This window comes from Ictalurus punctatus, chromosome 7 (assembly GCF_001660625.3).
Source record: "Ictalurus punctatus breed USDA103 chromosome 7, Coco_2.0, whole genome shotgun sequence".
Taxonomy (NCBI): domain Eukaryota; kingdom Metazoa; phylum Chordata; class Actinopteri; order Siluriformes; family Ictaluridae; genus Ictalurus; species Ictalurus punctatus.
Window position 1 is genome coordinate 3,361,238 of NC_030422.2, and position 23,896 is coordinate 3,385,133.

General features: G+C 39.9%; 1 protein-coding gene across 5 annotated transcripts in view; it reads left to right on the forward strand.

Moving 5' to 3' along the window:
* astn1 (astrotactin 1) overlaps window positions 1-23,896 on the forward strand; it is a 295,200-nt gene that overhangs the window by 137,186 nt on the left and 134,118 nt on the right. For all 5 annotated transcript variants that reach the window (XM_017471160.3, XM_017471161.3, XM_017471162.3 and 2 more), the window contains one exon: window positions 13,761-13,898. In XM_017471160.3, coding sequence (XP_017326649.1) covers window positions 13,761-13,898 — 138 coding nt within the window. The remainder of the gene's footprint in view (window positions 1-13,760; window positions 13,899-23,896) is intronic.

The window sequence follows — 23,896 nt, forward strand, 5'->3', positions numbered from 1 at the left end:
AAGCCCGATGGGCGCTGTTCTTCACCAGGTTCCAGTTCTCCCTGTAGTACCGTCCCGGGTCCAAGAACACCAAGGCTGACGCCCTGTCTTGTCTAGACCACAAGGAATTATTGAACAACCACGAGGAATACATTATTCCCCCCTCATGTATCATAGGAGCTCTAGAGTGGAGCTGGATCAAGTTCTGGGTAAGGTTCCCACGTCTCAAGTGCCTGAGAACTGCCCTCGGGGAAGACTCTTTGTTCCTGAATGTCACCAACAAGAACTCGTTATCTGGGCCCACACGGTAGTAGGTACAGGGCACCCAGGGGCCCAACGCACGTATCAGTTGCTACGGGAGAAGTACTGGTGGCCCAATATGGAGAGGGACATACACCGTGTGGTGACCTCATGTTCTTCATGTGCACGAAGTAAGGAACCACGGAGACTTCCAGCTGGAACACTCAAGCCACTACCCACACCAGAACGCCCCTGGTCACACATATCGATCGACTTTGTAACCGACCTACCCTGGTCCCAGGGAAATACAACCATTCTGGTCACGGTGGATCAATTCTCGAAGTCGGTGAGATTCATTCCTCTACACCATCTACCAACTGCATTTATGACTGCGGAGATGTTATTTCAATGTGTTCCGGTACTTCAGCATTCCAGAGGAGATAGTGTGCGATCCTCAATTCATCTGTAGAGTATGGTCCTGTTTTATGGAGAAGATGGGAATCACAGTGAATCTCATGTCAGGCTACCACCCCCAAGCCAACGGCCAGGTAGAACGGATCAACCAGGAGTTGCGCCGATTTCTCAGAACGTTCTGCGCCTCCAACACCGAGGATTGGAGCAGATTTCTTCCGTGGGCCGAGTATGCTCAAAACTCTCTCCGACACTCCGGCACGCAACTCGCTCCATTTCAGTGCGTACTTGGGTACCAGCCCCCTTTGTTTCCGTGGAACATGACTCCCACAGAATCTCCAGCTGTAGACCAGTGGTTCAGGTGAAGTGAACAGGTCTGGTCTGACACACACCAACGCCTGAGTCAAACAGCAGCCACATACAAACACCTTGCTGACCGCCGCTGCAGTGAGCATCCCCGCTACCGACCCGGCAGTAGGGTCTGGTTATCAACCAAAGACTTAAAGCAGCCTCATGGCTGCAGAAAACTCATGCCGCGATACACAGGGCCCTTTAGGATCAGCAAACAGATCAACGACGCTACATATCGTCTGGAGTTACCTCGACACAGCCGCGTAGCCCCATCATTTCACGTGTCCCGTCTCAAGCCGGTCGTCACCGGACCTCTAGCCACAGAGGTGCCCTCCAAAAGCCCTCCGGTTCCCATGGAAATTGAGGGCCAACTAGCCTACTTAGTCGAGAACATCCTAAATTCTAGGTGCAGGAGGGGCCAGCTTGAATACTTGGTTCAGTGGGTAGGCTATGGACCGGAAGGACAGTGTTGGTGCCCGAGACAGGACATACTAGATCCGCTGCTCATCAATGATTTTCATGCAACTCACCCTAATCTTCTGGGTCCATGACCCCGGGGGAGACCCAGGAGATCCTCGGCTCCCGGAGTGAGCCCTTTGGGGGGGAGGGGTTCTGTCATATCTCAGCCCTGCCAAGACTCAATTTCCCAGGAGGCAACACTCACTCCCAACATGGTCGCTGCAAACGACACCTCCCGCTCACGCATGCGCTCACCTGCCCCAGAGTTCTAAGCACACACCTGCAAGCCATTACAAGGACAATCACACCACAGTATTAGAGAGACTGTGGAGGAGAGGAGAGTTTGTGAAGTAATGTTCAGTTGACTCGTTTCTCTGTCATTTCCTAAGCCGTTTCTCCTACATTGACTAAGCTACCTTTTGACCAGTTTTTCCGCCCCTGACTTCGAGCTCTGCCTTGCCTCCTTTGTTTGTTTGACCGATCGCCTGATCCTCGCCTGTTTATCGACCACGAATTTTGTCTGTCCACTTTGGATATTTCTGCCTTGTTTCCTGTCACCCGCGACTGCCTCCACCCCCCACCTACGGTACGTGACACCAAGGGTGTACTTACTTTTTCCACAGAAGAATATCACATCTATTGATATTTCTGTTGAATAAATGATTGAAAAATCTAATTTTCCTTGTGTTTTTTTTTCTTTCAAGTATATCAACTTTATTAATAGGCACTGTTTCAAAGATGATCAAATGTTTGCTTGTCCAAATATGTCAAAAAAGCCAACAATTTCCATGGGATGTACTTATTTTTATGCCTATTTTTTATACAGTATCTCACAAAAGTGAGTACACCCCTCACATTTTTGTAAATATTTGATTATATCTTTTCATGTGACAACATTGAAGAAATGACACTTTGCTACAATGTAAAGTGGTGAGTGTACAGCTTGTGTAACAGTGTAAATTTGCTGTCCCCTCAAAATAACTCAACCCACAGCCATTAATGTCTAAACTGCTGACAACAAAAGTGAGTACATCCCTAAGTGAAAATATCCAAATAGGGCCCAATTAGCCATTTTCCCTCCCCGGTGCATTTGACTTGTTAGTGTTACAAGGTCACAGGTGTGAATGGGAAGCAGGTGTGTTAAATTTGGTGTCATCGCTCTAACACTCCCTCATACTGGTCACTGGAAGTTCAACATGGCAGCTCATGGCAAAGCACTTTCTGAGGATCTGAAAAAAAGAATTGTTGCTCTACATAAAGATGGCCTAGGCTATAAGAAGATTGCCAAGACCCTTACACTGAGCTGCAGCACGGTGGCCAAGACCATACAGCGGTTTAACAGGACAGGTTCCACTCAGAACAGGCCTTGTCATGGTCGAACAAAGAAGTTGAGTGCACGTGCTCAGCGTCATATCCAGAGGTTGTCTTTGGGAAATAGACGTATGAGTGCTGCCAGCATTGCTGCAGAGGTTGAAGGGGTGGGGGGTCAGCCTGTCAGTGCTCAGACCATACGCCGCACACTGCATCCAATTGGTCTGCATGGCTGTCGTCCCAGAAGGAAGCCTCTTCTAAAGATGCACAAGAAAGTCCGCAAACAGTTTGCTGAAGACAAGCAGACTAAGGACATGGATTACTGTAACCATGTCCTGTGGTCTGATGAGACCAAGATAAACTTATTTGGTTCAGATGTTGTCAAGCGTGTGTGGCGGCAACCAGGTGAGGAGTACAAAGACAAGTGTGTCTTGCCTAAAGTCAAGCATGGTGGTGGGAGTGTCATGGTCTGGGGCTGCATGAGTGCTGCCGGCACTGGGGAGCTACAGTTCATTGAGGGAACCATGAATGCCAACATGTACTGTGACATACTGAAGCAGAGCATGATCCCCTCCCTTCGGAGACTGGGCCGCAGGGCAGTATTCCAGCATGATAACGACCCCAAACACACCTCCAAGACCACCACTGCCTTGCTAAAAAAGCTGAGGGTGAAGGTGATGGACTAAACCCTATTGAGCATCTGTGGGGCATCCTCAAACGGAAGGTGGAGGAGCACAAAGTCTCTAACATACACCAACTCCGTGATGTTGTCATGGAGGTGTGGAAGAGGACTCCAGTGGCAACCTGTGAAGCTCTGGTGAACTCCATGCCCAAGAGGCTGAAGGCAGTGCTGGAAAATAATGGTGGCCACACAAAATATTGACACTTTGGGCCCAATTTGGACATTTTCACTTAGGGGTGTACTCACTTTGGTTGCCAGCGGTTTAGACATTAATGGCTGTGTGTTGAGTTATTTTGAGGGGACAGCAAATTAACACTGTTACACAAGCTGTACACTCAATGCTTTACATTGTAGCAAAGTATCATTTCTTCGGTGTTGTCACATAAAAAGATATAATCAAATATTTACAAAAATGTGAGAGGTGTACTCATTTTGTGAGATACTGTATATCTACTGTATGTATATATCATGATTTATTGAAACAAATATACATAGTGGGCAGTGGTTTCCCTGAACAGTAGTTTAAGCCCCATCACTACCAAATTGCCACTTTTGAGCCCTTGAGCAAGGCCTTTAACTTTCTGTGCTCCAGGGATATATCATATCATGGCTGACCCTGTACTCTGATCCCAACTTCCTAACAAGCTGGGATGTGTGAAGAAAAGAATTTCACTGTGCTATAATGTATGTGTGACAAATAATGGATCCTTCCTCTTCTTCTTCTTCTTCTCCTTCTTCTTCTAATACATAATTCAGTCTGCCAGTGAACTGATGCAATAATAAGTGGGATTATACTTCAATCTTTCAGCTGTACAAGTTGTCACTTTTAAATTGTTTGTAATTATAACCAGCTTAGAACGAAAATAAAAGTGTGAAATATCCTTGTATTTTGCAGTCTACAGTAAATTGGGTTATGCTCCTTAAGTGAAACCTGTTATAGGCTATTCTGTTTAATATAAGCATACAATATATAGAATAAGACATACAATAATATGTCATTGTACTGTTTCGTAGTTGTGTTTTTCATTAAGAATAATAATGAACCCACCATTCAAGCAAATGCCACTCCCAAATTGCAGCTAATTCAAAAGCGAAAGTGAAATGAACCGGCATTCATAAGTGAGAGGGGACCCCCGTGATACCGGTATTACTGGTGTTGTTACACGTTGATTAACTGGTGGGAAATTTTCCTCATCGTCACATCCCTACCGTGCTATTGACATTGATGTGAAATATCAAATTAGGATTAGAAATACAAATATTTTTTTTAAATAATATTTATGGGGGGGTGTACGATGGATTATAGGTATGCACATTCTCCTCAAACCTCCAGAGTTGGGGGTTCGCTTCCCGCCAATGCCCTGTGTGTGGCATTTGCATGTTCTCCCCGTGCTGTGGGGGTTTTCTCCGGGTACTCCGGTTTCCTCCCCCAGTCCAAAGACATGTATGGTAGGATGATTGGCATGTCCATAGTGTATGAATGGGTGTGACTGTGTATGTGATTGTGCCCTGCGATGGATTGGCACCCCATTCAGGGTGTACCCCGCCTTGTGCCCAATGCTCCCTGGGATAGGCTCCAGGTTCTCTGCCACCCTGTACGATAAGCGATATAGAAAAAGGATGGATGGATGGATGGATTATTTATGGGACCTGACTGTCACTTTAGCCTAACTGCTATAATTACGTGTTTCCATAATATTGTTTGTACAACCCCAATTCTGAAAAAGTTGGGACAGTATGGAAAATGCTAATAAATACAAAGAAGAATGATTTGTAAATGTACTTAGACTTGTATTTAAACAAAAACATAAAGATAAGGTATTTGATGTTTTACCTAATCAACAGAATCGTTTTTTGAATGTAAACATTTATTTTTAAATTGATGCATGCAACACATTCCAAAAAAGTTGGGACAGGGGCAATTTAGGACTAATAGCAATGTGAAAAGTTGAAATAAGAAAGTGATCTAATCATAGTGTATAAGGATCCTCCAAAAAAGGCCTAGGATGGAGTCAAGGCTCTGCCAACAGATGTGTCAGTGAATAATCCAACACTTTGAGAACAATATTACCCAAAGACAAATCTGTAAAATTTCGGGCATTTCACCTTCTACAGAGCACAATATCAATAAAAGATTCAAGGAATCCAGTCAAATCTCGGTGCATAAAGGGCAAGGCTGAAAACCACGTCTGAATGCGTGTGACCTCTGATCCCTCAGACGTCACGGTCTTAGAAACCGTCATGATATCCATATAATGGATATCCTGACACGGGCTCGAGAATACTTTGGTAAACCTTTGTCACTCGACACCGTTCGCCGCTGCATCCATAGATGCAAGTTAAGGCTTTACTATGCAAAGTAGAAGCCATACATCAACACTGTCCAGAAGTACCACCGACTTCTCTGGGATCGGTCACATCTGAGATGGACAGTAGCACAGTGGAATCATGTTTTGTGGTCTGACGAGTCAACATTTCAAAAAGTTTTTGGACAAAACAACCATTGTGTTCTCCGGGCCAAAGAGGTTAAGGACCATCCAAGCTGTTATCAGCGTCAGGTTCAAAAGCTAGCGTCTGTCATGGTATGGGGGCGTGTCAGTACCCATGGCATGGGTAACTTGCACATCTGTGAGGGCAGCATTCATGCAGAAATATATGTACATATTTTTGAGCAACACACACTGCCATCCAGAGCAGGACAACGGCAAACCACATTCTGCCCGGATTACAAGCACATGGTTGCATAAGCAGAGTGCTAGCATGGCCTGCTGCAGTTCTGACTTCTGTGAGGTGCATTATGAAGCGCAAAAGGCAACGAAGGCCATGTACAGTTGTACAGCTGAAGAAATGCATAATGGATGAATGGGGGAAAATTCCACTTGCTAAACTTAACCAACTGGTGCCTTCAGTGCCCAAAATGCTTAATAAGTGTTATTAAAAGAAAAGGTGGTTACACAGTGGTAAACAGTCGACTGTCCCAACTTTTTTGGAGTGTGTTGCAATCATCAGATTTAAAATGAGTGTATATTTTCAAAAAAATAAATTCACAAAATAAAACATCAAATAATTTGTTAATAATGTGTTTTCAATATAGTACAGGGTGAAATTTGTGTTTGTATTTTTTTCTTTCTTTATTTATAATAATAATAATTATTATTATTATTATTATTATTATTATTATTATTATTTTGCATTTTCCATACTGTCCTCAACTGGGGTTGAGTTTAAATTTATGTACTTCCTTATGTACTTATTTACATATGCACTTAAGTACATACTTGTGTACACACTTACTTACAGTATGAACTTACATACTTATGTATGTACTTACTTTCTTACTGCCAGCAAAGACTGTGTATGTATTCCTCACTCTGGTTGTAAAGCATGTGCATCATCAGGTACTACATCCCGATGGGAGCACTAGCAGAATAAAGAAATGTATATAAAAACCATCGACCCACCACGGATAGGTCTGTGACAGAAGCCTGTTGGTGAGTTGATATCCAAAGAGTCACGGCATTGTGTTCCATCAGCAGTGATGAAAATTTCTAACATTTCTAACATATCCTTGTCATTGACAATCCCCTTCTCAGTCTGTGTAGTATTGAATCCAATGCAAAATGCAACACCCTTTCTCTGGAGAGCTCGTTTACAATCACAGATTAATAAAGCTCATACCTTTCAGTTATGTCTGCATCATAATTAGTGTTACATTACAATCAGTGTAAGAGGAATATGCAATGAATCTGTGTACAGCTTGTGTAAGCAACTCCACTGGTTTAGTGAGCATCCAGGTGATTGCGACAGTCTGCATAAATGGTCTGCCAGAGTACAGGCATAGAGCTGCTCACAAACACATCTGCCTTTCTTCATTGAAGATTCATGTTTTTACCAATTTCACTAGTCTCAGGGGATCCAGCTGGCACTGATGAATACGCCCCTGCTGTTGGACCATTCATGCGGCAGGTTGTCTAAACAGATGGCCAGGTCGATGAGTTGGTTCAGAGTCAGGTTGTTGTCATGACAGGCTAACTTAATCTTCACTTCTTCCTGCAAACCCTGGCAAAATGTAGTGATGAGTTCCTACTCAGTGCAACTAATAAAAGCAGCTAGGTGAGAGCACAGTTAGCCATAGATAGGCAGGGTGTGAGCACAGGCGGTAGATCGAGCCTTTATTTTTATATATATATATATATATATATATATATATATATATATATATATATATATATATATATATATATATATAATCTGCGTGTCATGTGACTGACTGGAAATTGACCCCAAGGACACTGTTAATTTGAGCAAATTTTCTCAACTCATTTAAACACCAACAGAATATTTTTGCACCACTCTCTAGCAGCATTATCAAGACATCTGAAGCAATATCTGAGGTTTATTTTTTTTATTTACTTATTTGTTATCCTTGTAATTGTTATACATACAATGCCCTCCACTAATATTGGCACCCTTGGTAAATATGAGCAAAGAAGGCTGTGAAGGATTGTCTTTATTGTCTAACCTTTTGATCATTTGTTAAAAGAATTCACAAAAATACTCTGCGCTCATGGATATCAAACAATTGCAAACAAAACACAGGTTTATCAAAAAAAAAAAAACTTTGTTAAATATAGGTGTGCAACAATTATTGACACCCTTTTAGTCAATACTTTGTGCTAACTCCCTTTGCCAAAATAACAGCTCTGAGTCTTCTCTTATAATTCCCAGTGAGGTTGGAGAATACAAAAGGGGTCTGAGACCATTCCTCCATACAGAATCTCTCCAGATCTTTCAAATTTTGAGTCAGTTCACTCCACAGGTTTTCTATGAGTTAATGTCAGGGGACTGGGATGGTCATGGCAGGACCATGATTTTGTGGTCAGTAAACCATTTTTGTGTTGATTTTGATGATGTTTTGGATCATTGTCCTGCTGGAAGATCCAACCACGGCCCATTTGAAGCTTTCTGGCAGAGGCAGTCAGGTTTTCATTCAATATCTGTTGATATTTGATAGAGTCCATGATGCCATGTATCCTAACAAAATGTCCAGGTCCTCTGGCAGAAAAACAGACCCAAAACATTAAATATCCACCTCCATATTTAACCGTGGACATGAGGTACTTTTCCATATCGCTACCTCTCTGTGAGTGTCAAAACCACCTCTGGTGTTTATTACCAAAAAGCTCTATTTTGGTTTCGACCATAGAACCCGATCCCATTTGAAGTTCCAGTAGTGTCTGCACACTGAAGACGCTCGAGTTTGTTTTTGGATGAGAGTAGAGGCTTTTTTCTTGAACCACTTCCAAACAACTTGTGGTGATGTAGGTGACTTCAGATTATAGTTTTGGAGACTTTCTGACCCCAAGACACAACTAACTTTTGCAGTTCTCCAGCTGTGATCCGTAGAGGTTTTTTGTCCACTCGAACCGTCCTCTTCACAGTGCGTTGAGACGATATAGACACACGTACAATTCCAGCCTGATTCATAACCTTTCCAGTTGAGTGGAACTTCTTAATTATTGCCCTGATGGTGTATTTTCAAGTCTTTTGCTATTTTCTTATAGCCACTTCCCATTTTGTGAAGCTCAACCCTTTGCCGCACATCACAGCTATATTCCCTGGTCTGAATTTTTATAACAAATTTTTTGGGGAGGGCACTGTATAGCTGCTTGCAGATACACAGTAATGCTGCTATCTATCTGTACATCACAGTGAGGACAGAGTGTTTCATGTATGTGATCTGTGAGCTATGTTTTTGATGTCGACGCCGTGTGATTGTGGAAAGGGGAAAGTACAGTATTATGGGATAATGCGTTTATATATGTTGTTTCAAAGTGGATTTTCTGTATATTTACTGAAAATGCCAATTGAGTATTTAAAAAAAAAAAACCCAGCTGACGGAATATCTTTTTGAAGAATGGGGTTCATCCTCAGTACAGCTCCAGAGACTGTTAACAATCAAGACTGAGGTGAATCAAAGCTGTTCTGGTAGCTTGTGGTGGCCCAACATTAACAAAATGTTATCTTCTGGTTGAAAGATACAGTTGGATTTTAATTATTAGCAAGGTCAGATGAATATTGTATGTAAGAGCTGTTAAAAAAAATCAGATTTTTAATTTAGAAGGTTGCATCTCCATTTTTGAATGAAATATAAATATTATACATTAAGATGTATTTCCACCTTTTACTTTCATAATTGCCTGTGATTACTGTGTTTTCTGAAGGTTTTGGATCCTCTCAGATATTATATTCCTCACTGATGCCTGTGTTTTAATGCTGTGTGTCAGACTTTTGTCCTGTCTTCTTAAATTATCTGTTATAACTGCCAGATGTGATGCACTGCCTTGTTTAAATGAAGTTTGGAAACCGAGAGGTTCATGGCAAAATTGTAACTTATTTACTTTGGTTCTTTACAAGCTATTTTTTCTTTTGATCTGCATTATGTTTTCCATTTTTATCTTGTTACAAGGCACAGCACATTATGTTGTAGATAAATTCTACCATAAAATAGTGTATGTTTTTATTTATTTATTTATTTATTTTACATTTTGGGTCCAGGCTGCACAATATAGTAAAATTATAGCATTTTGTTCATTAACATATGCACGTATTGCAAGTTGACTGAGCAATCAAGCCCATGCTTCTGTAAGAAGTCGATACAGTAATTGGCAAAGTATTGGCAAAACAATCTTCTAACATTATTTGGGGTGTACTTACTGTATGTTATCTAGTAATATGACCATGGAATTGAATGCTCAGCATTTTATTTATCGAGCTCATAGACAAGTGAATGAATTTATTGCCCTCAAACTACACTGTTTATCATGGATACAAAAGCATACAGTGACACCATCTCAGTCAGTCAGCTCTTCATAAGTGTTGGTGGTTGTTCTGTCTTCTGTGTATAAACAAAGTTGCATAAAACGTTAAATATCACATTAGGAATTTCATAAAGTCTCCAGCATTGCTTTATAAAATAATTATGCAGTGCTTATGAATGTGTAATAAAGGCACTATGCAGGTATTAATTAAATATTGGCCCCGTTCTATGACTTATGTTCTAGGAATATTAAGGAATATGTTATTTTTGACCTCTCATTTCTCCTTCTTCTTCTTCTTCTTCTTGATTTGTTCCACTACGTATTGAGTGGATTACAATGAGGAATTAAAGTTGTCATTGACTGTTCAGGGCTCATGGGCACATTAAATTAAGATCAGATGATATATAATTAATGTTTTCTTCATCCTTTTTAGCAGCATAAAGTAAGCATTAGTAATGATTTTGGACTGTGTTACTAGCTATCTGACTAAAGGTTATTCAGCCAACATCTAAATGATCAGCAGACCTATTTGCTTAAGGCTTAAATTAAAAAAAGAAGAAATTAGAACTAATTAGAAAGGATTTTTTTTTTTTTTTTTAAATCTTCACTATTTTAACCACAATTATTTTTTTCTCTTTTATAACCTGTCAAGCTTGATATCTCTGTCAGAAATAACGCTTTCTATTTTAGTTGGGCCCTTATTCCTGTCGATTCCTACTGACAAAAGAATCGGAAGCTGCTGACACACTTGGTCTTGACGTTCTAGTACTGTTTACGGAAATTTCACATCCAGTGAGATCACCTGAAGTAAAGACCTCCAGATGCTGCATCAGTATACTGTATTGTAGATGCTATTTTGCTGAAGTAACAGAATGGCTTTTGTGCATGAAACACAGCCAGGATTGTTGCAGACAGTTTTACTCCAGTGGTAACATTTCTGAGCTTCCACAATGCGGTGTAAACATGTAATCTTCACAGCCGCAGACGATGGAAGGTAGGAAACGAGACAGCACCGTCTGACTGCCGCAGACTTGCACTGATGCTCGTTGTGTGTAGGTGTTCTGTGTGCAATGTGAGGAAGAAAAGACTGTGTAGGCCGTGATATGTTTATTTTACCTTTTCTAATCCTGAGCTGGTTATGAGTTTACAACGACTTTTTAAGTCTGTGCTGTAAACTGAATTAATATATAAGGTGATGAATATCAACGTGTAACTCTAACATTATACAACATAGGTTGATTTTCCTGGCGTTTTAAGAAACATCATTTTCTTTTTTAAATGTGTGTATGTGTATATATATATAATATAATATTTCTTAAAAACACCACGACCCCGATCATGTTAAAGCAGTTGAGGTTAAAAGGTTAAGCTACATATATTTCACAATGTAATTCAGAAAATGATTATAGTTAAAGCACAAATATTTGTTTTTGATGTGATTCTTAATGCAGTATTTACTCAGAAGAGTTCAGACTTAACAATATGGGATAACTAGGGATGCACTGAAATTTCAGCTGCCAAAATTTTTTGGTTTTTGGCCAAAAATATGAGCCAAAAATATATGCAGCCAAATTGTGCCAGAGAAACGGGTGCATACAAGTGATGAGGCACAAACTCCCTCACTTTCTGACATGTTTGACGAGATTCTACAGGAAAGCGCCCCGATCCATAGAGGTGCCACAACAAGCGCAGCTACGCTTTCCATTGCACACAGGTATTTATCTGCCCCAAGAACCAGCACAGAGAGTGAGACACTATTCACTGTAGCACCTCATGTTCTTGATGAGAAGAGGAACCATCTCTCCTGCCAAAAAGCTGAGCAACTGTTGTTCTTGAAGAGGAACCTGCCACTTTTGCTTAAATAGAAAGCAGTCCAATTTGCTATATGTTTAGCAATTACATTGAAATTCGTGTAGCCCTGCAAAACTTTGTTCTTGACTCGAGGCTACATCTGTTGTTTACAGTTTGAAGTTGGTTTTAGTTCTATCGCTGCTGTTTTGCACGGTTGTTCTTCACAATAATCTTTAATTAATGTGGAAATACGTTTACGTAAACAGAATATTGGCCTAGTTCATTACTTGACCACTGTTTTGCCTATCATAATAGTTTTCTAGAACTTTACATTATTTGGACAATTGGATAAAATAAATCTGTTCAATTTAACTATTACAGAACTGAATGAAGAATAATATAGTTAATGTTTATTGTTTTTGGTGTGTTAATTTCAGTAAAAGTTTGATAATTTTACTGATTTATAGTTTTTCATTTCAGATTCATTAAATTCATGAAATGAAATAAAAAGTCTAATATTAATACAATCATACAAAAAACTATTTTAAAATGGATTTTTTAAAAATCGGTTTCAGATTTTGGCCAAGTGCATCCTGAAATTTCGGTTTTGGTCCAGAATTTTCCATTCGGTGCATCACTAGTGATAACTGTGGTAACCGGATATGAATTTTCCCCATGTGTGGGTGTTCATGTTTATGCTGATTGCTGTCACTCAGTACGTTTACATGGACAACGATAAGCCGATATGAACCCGATTAAGACGATGCTCTGATTAAGAAACTAGCATGTAAACAGTGATTATTGATGACCTTAATCCGATTAAAGTCATACTCGAAGTAAACACAAATGGAATTAAGACGTGTGGAGTATTCCTGTTTTAGTCGCATTATGGACATGCGTTACAGACATGTACACACCTTAATCACACTATTAACGTCATGTGAGAGTTTTCACCGCATTGTGCGACAGGACACGTACACACACGGCAGTGCTCAACCGATTGATGCCAAAAAAGAGCGCACGGCTGCGTCCCAAACCGCGTGCTTACCTACTACCGTATATAGTAGGTGAAATACATGTATATCAGCTACTATATAGTAGGGAAATACGTGCTTTGGGACGCAGCCCACGGCTTCAAGCGGTCGTCTATTAGCACGTACAGCACGACAAATAATTAACTGCACTTGAAGCTTTCGTCAAATTAAAACTGAAACACCCAAAACTGTATACGGTCCCATAACGAAGACGAACTGTATGTTGATACGTGAAATTCTGGAAGGAACGTCGGACGGCGTGGCGTGGGGACGTAATGAAGTAAAACATGTAAAACCTGAACATGAAAGGAGTATTCTAAAAGCGACTCATGTAAACACAATCACAATATTGTCTTATTCAGAATAAGGTCAATAATTAGATTACTGCTGTCCATGTAAATGTAGTCAATGTCTCCTCCAGTTGCCGTTATCTTTTTACTTGTTATAGTAACTGAGATTTTTGCATTATAAATGCTATAAAAATACATTTCAAATTGTATTTTAAAATTCCTAAAAAAAAGTTTTCATAAGGTAGTTCAAATCTGTTATCAAATCAAAAAAAAGTTATCATTCGATTATTTGTCGACACTCAAGGGAAGAAAATAGTCCATGCAAATTCTGAACCCATTTTGTCCGGCAAACTATTAATCTATTTTTATCACACAATCTCCTTTGTTTCAGGTTCACATACACTCTGGGAGAAGGAATGTGGCTGCCGCTGAGCAAAAGCTTTGTCATTCCACCGGCTGAGCTGGCCATCAACCCCTCTGCCAAGTGTAAGACAGATATGACTGTCATGGAAGACGCCGTAGATGTTAGGTGGGCAATTTTTCCACTTTATTAACTTACAACAGAAGTAGAACAGGACACTATGAAGCAGAATTTTAAGCCTCTTACTCTGTCGAATACTTAGAAATGCTATAGTGCTATTACTGAGCAAGGCTTTATTATTATTATTATTATTATTATTATTATTATTATTATTATTGTTATTGTTTTTTTGCTTTTAGAGCAGTGCATTTGCAATTTTGATAATACCCCTTATACACTGTATGGCCAAAAGTATGCGGACACCTGACCATAACACTATGTGCTTTTTGAACATCCAATTCCAGATTTAGTCCCCCCTTGCTGTTATAATAATCCACTCTTCTGGGAAGGCTTTTTATTGTTTTTGCAGCGTGGCTATGAGGATTTGTGCTCATTCAGCCACAAGAGCATTAGTGATGTCAGGCACTGATGTTAGGCGAGGAGGCCTGGTGCACAGTCAGCATTCGAATTCATCCCAGAGTTGTTCAGTGGGGTTGAGTTCAGGGCTCTGTGCAGGCCACTCTAGTTCTTTCACACCAGCCTATGTAAACCATGTCTTCATCCTATTGTTTGTGCTCAGATCTCAGCATGTCTGGCAGACAACTCAAAATGGATGTCAGCTCATCAGCTGAAACTTAATCCCAGCAAAACTGAACTATTGTTCATCCCAGGTGATTCATCCCCATGTCAGGATCTTGGGATCTCCCTGGACAACTCTCTGATCCCACCTTCAGTTATTGCACACGACCTTGGGGTAACCATGGACAATCAACTGTCCTCTCACATTGCTAATCTGACACACTCATGTCAATTTTTCCTTTACAACATCAGAAGGATTCGTCCATTTCTATCCATACAGGCCACTCAGGTGCTGGTTCAGTCTCTTGTCATTTTAAGTCTGTTCTACTGCAACTCACTCCTGGCAGGTCTTCCTCTGAGCGCCATTTGTCCTCTGCAACTGATCCAGAGTGCAGCTGTTTGACTTGTTTTCAACCTTCTTAAGGTCTCCCACACCAACCCATTGATACGCTCCCTCCAATGGCTTCCTGTAGCTGTCCGCATCAGATTTAAAACACTGATGCTTGCCAACAAAGCCAAAAATGGACCAGCACCCACTTACCTCAAATCACTTATCACACCCCACACTGCACCATGCTCCCTCTGATCCTCTAGCACCGCTCGACTGGTGCCACCATCTCTCAGGGTACAAGGAAGGCATGCAATAAGACTCTTCTCTGTTCTGGCACTTAGATGGTAGAATGAACCTCTAGATGTCCGAACAGCTGAGTCACTAGTAGTCTTCAAATGATGTCTAAAGACCTTCCTCTTCCTAAAGTACTTGAATTAGAACTTTTCATTAAAAAAAAGAAAAAAGTTGTCCGTGTTCTCACTATTTTTCCTCCCAACAGAGTTCTAATATTGATGGTATTCTTACTTTTGTAAGTCGCTCTCGATAAGGGAGTCTACCAAATGCCATAAATGTCAATGTTCATGCCCCTCTCTTTGTGTACAATTGTGTGTTTCTAACTTTGTGGCAGAAGTTTGGAGAAGGGCCCACATAGGGGTGTGATAGTCGGGTGTTCCCAAACTTTTGCCCATATAGTGTACCTTATCCAGGAAATCGATGTTCAAAACCCCAGTTCACATGCTTGTAGAGACTCCATAGTCTTTTTTGCATGCACTGTAAAGAATTTCACACTGATAAACAATATAATTTATTCAAAATTTTCAAAGGCAGGTGATTTTTATTTTCCTTTTTTTTCCTATTTGTCAAAACAATACAGGCGTAATGTTTGTAACTTTTTTCATTTTATTTGTATTAGAGTAGTTGAACCAGGACTTGGTCCACTGTGCGTAAAATGTCTCCCAATTCTGACTTACCGCAGCTTTGTTCTTTCTGTGCTCTTAACCGTATTAAATATGATGTAATGATCTTATTAATGCGAAATGATCCATCTATTAATTCTGTTATTTTACGTATTGATTAATGGCTAATGCAAATCAGAGCTCAGTCATGTATTTCCAGATGTGACCATTCAACCATTATTATTTATAGCACTCACTATATACTGTATCACTCAGATGAAACACTTGTTCTAATTAATGCTACAGTGTGTTTTGTAAGGCCACAATGATCAGGACTCTTAGGGAGAAATCCTATGGTGTTCTACTGCAAGTTTTACCTAATAGTAACTGAGGGAACATAGGACCATTTAAGTTAATCAAAAATCAATTAGAGAAGCAAAATACACACCGCCAAGTAATGACTAAAAGCTGTATTGATATTTTTCATACTGTTCACAGACTTCAGGGGATTGTGGAAAAATTCTGAATGTATAACCAAATGACTAGCTTTCGTCTTAATTGACTTTCCCAGATGAAGCTCCAAGTTTTTTTGGATTCCATTTTGAATTGCATCTTGTTGAATTTGACATTAGAACACATGGCACTATTTATTTTGGAATGTGACTGTGACAGTGCAATAAACTAATTCAGAATAAAAAAATAAAAAATACACATAATATATATATATATATATATATATATATATATATATATATATATATATAAAATATAAAATAGGCCAGTAGTGGATGCTTTAAAAAAAAATTACCTTTTGGGGGATCAAAAAGTACATATATTCTTATGATTAGCCTTATAGGGAATAAATACAGTAGTAATTGCTGTGAAAAGATCCTCTTAATGGACATTTGTGGCTGTAGTGCAGGTGGTCATGTGACATTGATGCAGTAGCTGCTGGGAACTGTATTCAGAGTTCCTTCTCTGATTCATGACTATGTATGTATGTATGTATGTACAGTGAGGGAAAAAAGTATTTGATCCCCTGCTGATTTTGTACGTTTGCCCACTGACAAAGAAATGATCAGTCTATAATTTTAATGGTAGTTGTATTTGAACAGTGAGAGACAGAATAACAACAAAAAAATCCAGAAAAACGCATGTCAAAAATTTTATAAATTAATTTGCATTTTAATGAGGGAAAAAAGTATTTGACCCCCTCTCAATCAGAAAGATTTCTGGCTCCCAGGTGTCTTTTATACAGGTAACGAGCTGAGATTAGGAGCACACTCTTAAAGGGGGTGCTCCTAATATCAGTTTGTTACCTGTATAAAAGACACCTGTCCACAGAAGCAATCAATCAATCGGATTCCAAACTCTCCACCATGGCCAAGACCAAAGAGCTCTCCAAGGATGTCAGGGACAAGATTGTAGACCTACACAAGTCTGGAATGGGCTACAAGACCATTGCCAAGCAGCTTGGTGAGAAGGGGACAACAGTTGGTGCGATTATTCGCAAATGGAAGAAGCACAAAAGAACTGTCAATCTCCCTCGGCCTGGGGCTCCATGCAAGATCTCACCTCGTGGAGTTGCATTGATCATGAGAACAGTGAGGAATCAGCCCAGAACTACACGGGAGGATCTTGTCAATGATCTCAAGGCAGCTGGGACCATAGTCACCAAGAAAACAATTGGTAACACACTACGCCGTGAAGGACTGAAATCCTGCAGCGCGCGCAAGGTCCGCTGCTCAAGAAAGCACATATACATACCTGTCTGAAGTTTGCCAATGAACATCTGAATGATTCAGAGGACAACTGGGTGAAAGTGTTGAGGTCAGATGAGACCAAAATGGAGCTCTTTGGCATCAACTCAACTCGCCGTGTTTGGAGGAGGAGGAATGCTGCCTATGACCCCTGGAACACCATCCTCACCGTCAAACATGGAGGTGGAAACATTATGCTTTGGGTTTTTTTTTTCTGCTAAGGGGACAGGACAACTTTACCGCATCAAAGGGACGATGGACGGGGCCATGTACCATCAAATCTTGGGTGAGAACCTCCTTCCCTCAGACAGGGCATTGAAAATGGGTCGTGGATGGGTATTCCAGCATGACAATGACCCAAAACACACGGCCAAGGCAACAAAGGAGTGGCTCAAGAAGAAGCACATTAAGGTCCTGGAGTGACCTAGGCAGTCTCCAGACCTTAATCCCATAGAAAATCTGTGGAGAGAGCTGAAGGTTCGAGTTGCCAAACGTCAGCCTCGAAACCTTAATGATTTGGAGAAGATCTGCAAAGAGGAGTGGGACAAAATCCCTCCTGAGATGTGTGCAAACCTGGTGGCCAACTACAAGAAACGTCTGACCTCTGTGTTTGGTTTAAAAACAAGGGTTTTTAAACCAAGTACTAAGTCATGTTTTGCAGAGGGGTCAAATACTTATTTCCCTCATTAAAATGCAAATCAATTTATAACATTTTTGACATGCGTTTTTCTGGATTTTTTTTTTGTTATTCTGTCTCTCACTGTTCAAATAAATCTACCATTAAAATTATAGACTGATCATTTCTTTGTCAGTGAGCAAACGTACAAAATCAGCAGGGGATCAAATACTTTTTTCCCTCACTGTATGTATGTATGTATGTATATATGCGTGTGTGTGTGTGTGTGTGACAAGCAAACATTTGATCCACATTTGATACAGTGCCTATTAATAAAGGTGATACACTCTATCAAGTGACACATAAAATTGACATTGTGTAGTAATTTTCACAATTTAAATTAACAAAAAAATCTGATCAGTCACATGGAGAAAGTAAGAACACCCCTACATTTATCACACGTTCAAATTCATAAAATTAGAATCAGGTGTTGAAGACTGGATGCCAGTGATCAGAACCTGCTTAGGGAGTGCAGGTGGAACCGGTCTTATTTATGCCCCTCTCATATCTAGTGTCTGGTGTTCCCAGATGTCATCATGCCAAGGTCTAAAGAGTTATGTAAGGCCTTCAGAATACAGGTTGTGGATGCTTGAGTCTGGCAATGGATTTAAAAAGGTCGCCAAATTATTTGAAATGCACAATTTCACTGTAATTCAGCCCAAGAGCAGACCCTCTGATGCAAAAAGAAGTCTCCAAGAACCCCAAAATTTCATCACAGGATCTGCTAGTAAGTCTTGCAACTGCTGCTGTCACAGTGCATGCTTCTACAATCAATTTCTAAAAAAGCCTTTGCTGTCTAAAAAGAACTTTAGAGCAAGACTACAGTTTTCCAATGAGCATATAAGCAAAGACCAGGCATTTTGGAATAATGTGCTCTGGACAGACTGATCAAAGATAGAGTTGTTTGGCCACAGTAACAGCAGACATGTTTGCCGCAGACCAAAGACAGCTTTTCAGGAGAAGCACCCCATACCAACTGTGAAGGATGGTGGTGGAAATGTTATGGTTTGGGCTGTTTCGCTTCCTCAGGGATTGGACAGCTTGCATTCATTGATTCAACTATGAATTCTGCATCATATCAAAGAGTCCTTGAAAATAATATGAGGCCATCTGTCCAAAAGTTGAAGTCGAACCGAAAATGGACCTTTCAACAGGATAATGATCCTCATCACACTGGCAAAGAAATGACTCAAAAAGAAGAAATGGAGGGTTATGGAATGGGCCTAGTCAAAGCCTGGATTAGAATCCCACTGAAATGTTGTGAACTGGCAGTACATGCAAGAAAACCAAAAATTCCAGCAAGCCGATGTCAGAGACTGGTGGACAATTATGCAAAATACCTACAAGAAGTTATTTCTGCAAAATGGGCAGTACTAGCTTCTGAGGCCAAGGGTGTACTTACTTTTCACATCTATTGATATTTCTGTTGAATAAATGATTGAAAAATTTTCCTTGTGGGTTTTCTTTAAGTATATCAACTTTATTAATAGGCACTGTTTCAAAGATGATCAAATGTTTGCTTGTCCAAATATATCAAAAAAGCCAACAATTCCCATGGGGTGTACTTATGTTTTTTCACATGACTATATATACATTTTTTCAGAGATCCTTTAAGAACGCCTTTGACTAAAGAAGAACATTGAGAATGTTGAAGTCATTCTCATGGCTGGATCGGGAAGCTGTCGCACGGTTGCGATGGACTTTAACAGGGAATCACATCACACATTATCGCCAAACTTATTAACAAATTTAAAAAGACTGGAAGTGTTGCGGACCATCCGAGAAGTGGATGTCCATGAACATCCACTGATGAAGGCACAACTAATGTGCTGACAAACCCTAGTCCCTTATTTATGGAGATTTTTGGGACACCCTGTATAACCAAGAGTGTTTGTATACAAAAATAGCTCACTTTTCCTATCCTGGATATGCCACATGCACACAAATTCCAAGTAAATCTGTGTGTACTATGGTAGCTCTAAATCAGAGCTAGGTGGACTAGAATGTCTCCTTAGATTTAGGGCTGCAGATGACATTCCTCTGGATTTCAGAACATTGCTCATGCAGAGTGACTGGCGTCCCAATGGTAAATTTGACAGAACAGGCGCTGGAGTGATATGCCCTAAGACATACTGAGGTGCAGTTGAGTGAAAATTGCCTCACTGCTGGGTGGTTTGAGTTCACTAGAATGTCTCGTGTTAATTCACACAGCCCTCCCATGTTGTGCTGAAACTTGGTTACACACAGCAGGCACTGGATGAATAGTTTATAAAGATTTGGTCTCTGATTTGCTGTACAGTGTCTGAGTGGACTCTGCTGCACTGGTATAAATGAAAATCCTGAGTTTTTGGCTATTTGCAATCATTCGTTTGCAAATAAATGTTTTTTTTTTTTGTTTTTTTTTAAATAATTGAAAATTGAATGCATGTACAAATACTTGCTTAATATATAGCCATAAAAGGCAACCAGAGAGATGCAAGTGTAGGTTTTATTAACATAAACCAAGGCAAAAAAAACAACAACAACAAAAAAAAAAAAAACGCAAAACTATAAGACAATATTCAGATTCAGAAACGGGCAGATAGTTAGGTGATCAGTAAGCAGGCACGGACAGGGTTACACTAAAAGGGGAATAGAGAAACAAATCAGTAATCAAACCAGCAAAACAAAACCTGCTTAGTATGAGGGCTTGGTGGTAGGCTATGGTGGCCATACTTCTATGCAAAGCATTCTTCTCCAGTTCAAGTGCGTAATCATCTAAAATGTGTCAGTCCCCTCCGAAACTATAGGAATGGCAAAGCCAATTCTTTTTTGTTTTTGCTGTAGACTTGGTTTTGAGACCTGAATATGAGAAGAGAGTTTAGAATTTCAACTTTTATTTGCTGATATTTATGTGTAAATGTGTTAATCAACATAGAACATGGCACAGTTTGTATCAGACCACCCAATTTGTAGGCAATCAAAAAATATTGAATAAATAGCTCTGATTATCCACTCTGCTCTTTGACCTGTGAAGACTGCATTTGTTCTTAAAAAGGATAAGACAACATGAAGATCAGAGAGCCGTCTATGGGAGGAAAGCAAGCCATTTTGAAGCTGAGAACAGAGGGAAAAGCTATCAGAGGCATTGCACAAACATTGGGCATAGCCAATACAACAATTTGGAATGTCCTGAGAAATAATGAAACCATTAGTGTACTGAGCAACAGACATAGAATGGAAAACAAGGAAAACAATAACAGCTGATGACAAACATTGGGAGCTCTGTGAAGAAAAACCCAAACCAACAGTCAATGACCACCAACAACCTCCGCAGGGCTGAAGGTATCACAATCCATCGTTCGAAGAAGACAGAAATATAGCGGCCATACCACAAGATGCCAACCACTCATCAGCAGTAAGAATCCGAAAGCCTGATTGGAGTTTGAAAAGAAATTACTGAGGTGAGCCACAAAAATTCTGAAACCAAGATTAACCTCTACCAACATTTGGAGAAAGAAAGGCTCTGGTCATGATCCAAAACATACAAGCTCATCTGTGAAACATGGTGGAGGTAGTGTCATGGCTTGGGCTTGCATCATTTTTATTGATGATGTAACTCATGATGGTAGCAGAAGAATGAATTCAGAAGCTTACGGGAACATTTTGTCTGCCAATTTACAGAGAACTGCATCCAAATTAATCGGGAGGAACTTAATCATGGAGCAAGACAATAATCCAAAACACAATGTCAACTCAACAAAGGACTTCATCAGGAGTAAAAAAAAAAGTGGAAGATTTTAGACTGGCCAAGACAATCACCAGACTTTAACCCAACTGAGCAGAAGTTTCATTCCTGAAGAGGAGACTGAAGTGAGAAACCCCCCAAAACAACCAACAACTGAAAGAGGCCATGTTAAAAACCTGAAAAGCATCTCAAAAGAAGAAACCAACAAGTTGGTGATTTCAGTGAGTTAGAGGCTTGATGAAGTTATTGCAAACAAGGTATATGCAACTCAATATGTAAAGTGTTATTTAATTTAATTTACTTCACTTATCCAGGGTTGGGAGTTTGATTCCCACCGTGGCCCTGTGTGTGCGGAGTTTGCATGTTCTCCCCGTGCTGCGGGGGTTTCCTCCGGGTACTCCGGTTTCCTCCCCCAGTCCAAAGACATGCATGGTAGGCTGACTGGCGTGTCTTAAAGTGTCCGTAGTGTATGAATGGGTGTGTGAATATGTATGGTATTTGTGCCCTGTGATGGATTGGCACCCTGTCCAGGGTGTACCAGCCTTGTGCCCGATGCTCCCTGGGATAGGCTCCAGGTTCCCCGTGACCCTGAAGAAGGATAAGAAGATGGATGGATGGATGATACAAAGGGTTCTATTATTTATTTGTTTAACACGTCTAGATGTAAATATCAGGAAATAAAAGCTGAAATCCTAAACTCTCGTCTCATATAAATCTTTTGATCTCAAACCCAAATGTCTTTGTTGCATAGCACAAATTAAATGAATTGGTCTTGTCATTCCAATAGTTTCAGAGGGGACTGTATGTGTTGTGTCTAATCCAGAGCTGTATTATTACCATTTAAACAACCTTAAAATTCATATTATGCATGTTAACACTGGATTTGCGTCAGGAGTTCTGTGATTGAGTATTAAAGGGTAGATGATCATTTCAGATGTGCCTGACTGGTCTCCAGACTGTAGGTCTTAATAGACAGGTTTTAAATCATGCTGAAAATGACCTTAAAGAAAAGCTTTTAACAGAGTTTAAGAAAGCTACAAAGCAGAATGCAAATATATTCTATAAATATTTAAAAATATTTATAGAATATAATGAAATCTAATCCAGGATAGCCTCTAGATCCATGGCAAACCTGACCAGGATAAAGTGGTTACTGAAAATGAATGAATGGACAAAATGAAACCTCGACAATACCCTGGGTGTGATTACCGGGACTGTCCAATGATTCAAAAGTATATAATATTATGTTTTTATTATTATTATCAATATTTTTAAATTTATTAATAAATAATTTATTAATATTATGCATCAGCTAATAATGTAATTAATTAATTCTTGTACACGATGAAAGGTACCAGTAGTGGGCATTTTGTATTAGGCATTACTAAAGTAATTTAGAAGCTTCCACTGGTGTTCTGTCTCAAGCCCTGCAGAAAGGAACGTTCACTGAAGTACATTTGTCTCATTACAAAGGAGAAAGGGTGTTTGTGTATTCAGTGCTAATACAATTATGTTATCTATCTCAACGGTCATTACACTAATTCGTGTGAATTTTTTTTTCTGATTTAGCCAAGAGTGGATGGAGGTGCAAGGTCGATATTTAGTGTCTTCCACTAAATAAGGGTGGTACTATAGAAACCATTAATGATTTGTCATGAGCCATAACCGAATGATAAAACTGATAAGGAAAACATTGACAATAACTTGAAGAAAAAAAAAAAATAACGACATTATTCCTATAGGATTTATGTAAAAGTTCATAATGAGGCTTCACAAAGATGCTTCAGTATTTATCATCTCAGTTGTATTAGCCTATCTTTATAGAAATGTTATCATTTGTCTTAAAACCATTTTTAAATATTTATTGTGTGAGGTGGGGGGTTGGGCAGGGGTCGTAATAACAGTAAAACATCAAACCCATTTGTTCGAAGCTATCGTTCAGCATAGTGTGAGTGAGGGCATTACATTTGCAAAACAATACAGAACGTTCTTTCTCTCACCAGGCTTGAGTCGTGGCAGCATGCTCATAAATCCTCTC